The sequence below is a fragment of the Phocoena sinus genome, chromosome 6 (assembly GCF_008692025.1).
Source record: "Phocoena sinus isolate mPhoSin1 chromosome 6, mPhoSin1.pri, whole genome shotgun sequence".
Lineage (NCBI taxonomy): Eukaryota > Metazoa > Chordata > Mammalia > Artiodactyla > Phocoenidae > Phocoena > Phocoena sinus.
In genome coordinates this window covers 36,925,633-36,927,432 of record NC_045768.1, presented here as the reverse complement: position 1 = coordinate 36,927,432, position 1,800 = coordinate 36,925,633, and the positions used below count along the sequence as shown (strand labels likewise).

The 1,800-nt window shown below is 54.3% G+C and overlaps 1 protein-coding gene across 1 annotated transcript; it reads right to left on the bottom strand.

The window, feature by feature from the left end:
• Positions 1–282: 282 nt before the first annotated feature.
• On the bottom strand, positions 283–1,252 carry LOC116755877 (olfactory receptor 13J1). Its single transcript, XM_032635897.1, is given in 4 exon segments — positions 283–865; positions 868–1,029; positions 1,032–1,149; positions 1,151–1,252. Coding segments are annotated over 4 exon segments (927 nt in total). The 3' UTR covers positions 283–320.
• Between the last annotated feature and the right edge of the window lie 548 nt (positions 1,253–1,800).

Here is a 1,800-nt window from a genome sequence, read left to right as displayed (position 1 = left end):
GGGGTTTCAGTCAGGAGAGTGACAGGATCACATGTACTTTTCAAAAAGATCCCTCTGGATGCCCCTTGGAGGAGAGACTGGGAGGAACAAGACTGAAATCCTAAGGCCAGGCAGGAGGCTGGTGTAAAGATGCAGGCAGTGATGCTGAGAGCGCCCCATGGGTCTGCCGGGGGGAGGAGCAGAGGGATGATTGTGAGCTCCTCTGTGGCAGGATCAGTGGGACTTGGTGCTGTGTTTCTGGGCTGGAGATTCCAGACCCGCAGCCCTCACTGTAGGCTAATGAAGGCCTGGCCTGCTAGCCTGCAGAGCCCTGGCCTCCCTCACCTGGAGGTCCATCTCCTGTCCCACACCTTCCTGGCGGCCTCCGTCACTTCCTTGTTCCTCAGGCTGTAGATGACGGGGTTCAGCATGGGCATGACCACAGCATAGAGGACCGTGGAGGCCGCATCAGAGATGCGGGCCTCCTTGCTCCTGGGTTTCATGTACATGAAGATGACGGTGCCATAGAAAAGCAGCACCACAGCCAGGTGCGCCAAGCAGGTGGAGAAGGCTTTGTGGCGTCCAGCGGTTGAGGGCACCCTCCGGATGGTGGCCAGGATAAGCATGTAGGACAGGCAGATGAACGCCAGGGGCACGGGCAGCAGCAGGATGGCACCCACCCACAGGAAGACCTCGTTGACTGACGTATCACCGCACGCCAGCTTCAGCACTGCCAGGATTTCGCAGGTGAGGTGACTGACCACACGGTGGCCACAGAAGGGCAGCCTCATGGCGATGACTGTCTCAGTCACTGACTTGAAGAAGCAGAGTACCCAGGCGGCTCCCACCAGCAGCAAGCGGAGCCAGTGGCTCATCAGCACCTGGGTGGCCGGAAGTTGGCCAGGTAGCGATCATAGGCCATGATGGCGAGCAGCAGAGACTCTGTGGAGCCCGTGGACAGGCTCAGACACATCTGCATCGTGCAGCCAAGAAAGGAGATGGTCTTCTGGGCCGACAGGAGGTGGACCAGCATCAGGGGCACAAAGGTGGGCTGTAGCAGATATCCAGGATGGAGAGGTTGCCCAGGAAGAAGTACATGGGCGTGTGCAGGTGGATATCCAGCACGCTCACTGCCACGATGGCTGTATTCCCCAGCAGGGTCACCAGGTTATGTGGCTGAGCACAGAGGGAAGAGCAGGTGCTCCAAGGCTGGGTAGCCCGAAAATCCTTTCAGAAAGAACTCAGAGACCTCTGTCCTGTTGACCAGCTCCATACTGCAGGGCCCTGGAGGGCACAGCTGGGAGGCAGGGAAAGAGGGTGCAGGGTGGTGGGGAGCCCACAGAGTCTCTTTAGGGATGAGGTATATTGCTAGGGTCTTTTCCAGCTCTGACACACTCTCTCTCTGTGACTTTGGGCAGTCCCCATTCTTCTAGGCTGTGATTTATCCATGTGAAAAATGAGGATTGATGTGGATCAGAATTTCCCTAAGAGTCTTAATGGAAATGTTAGTAGGCAACCTGAAAAATCAATTTGAAACAACATTGGGTTAATCAAAAGTAAATAATATACTGCAGGACTTCTCAGAGCCTTTAATGCCCCACTGTGATTTGGGACTTTCTGAAAGCAGTGTAGAGTATGTAATTCCCAAACTTATTTGACCTTAGGTCCTCCTTTTACAGAGCACCCATTAACCTCCTGCAAATAAGTATTCTACCAGCATAGTCTGGGAAGCAATGGGCTGCATCAAATGTCCTCAAGTCTTAGAATCACTTGGAAAGTTTGTCAAAACACAGATTTCTGGGCTCTATCCCCAGAGTTTCT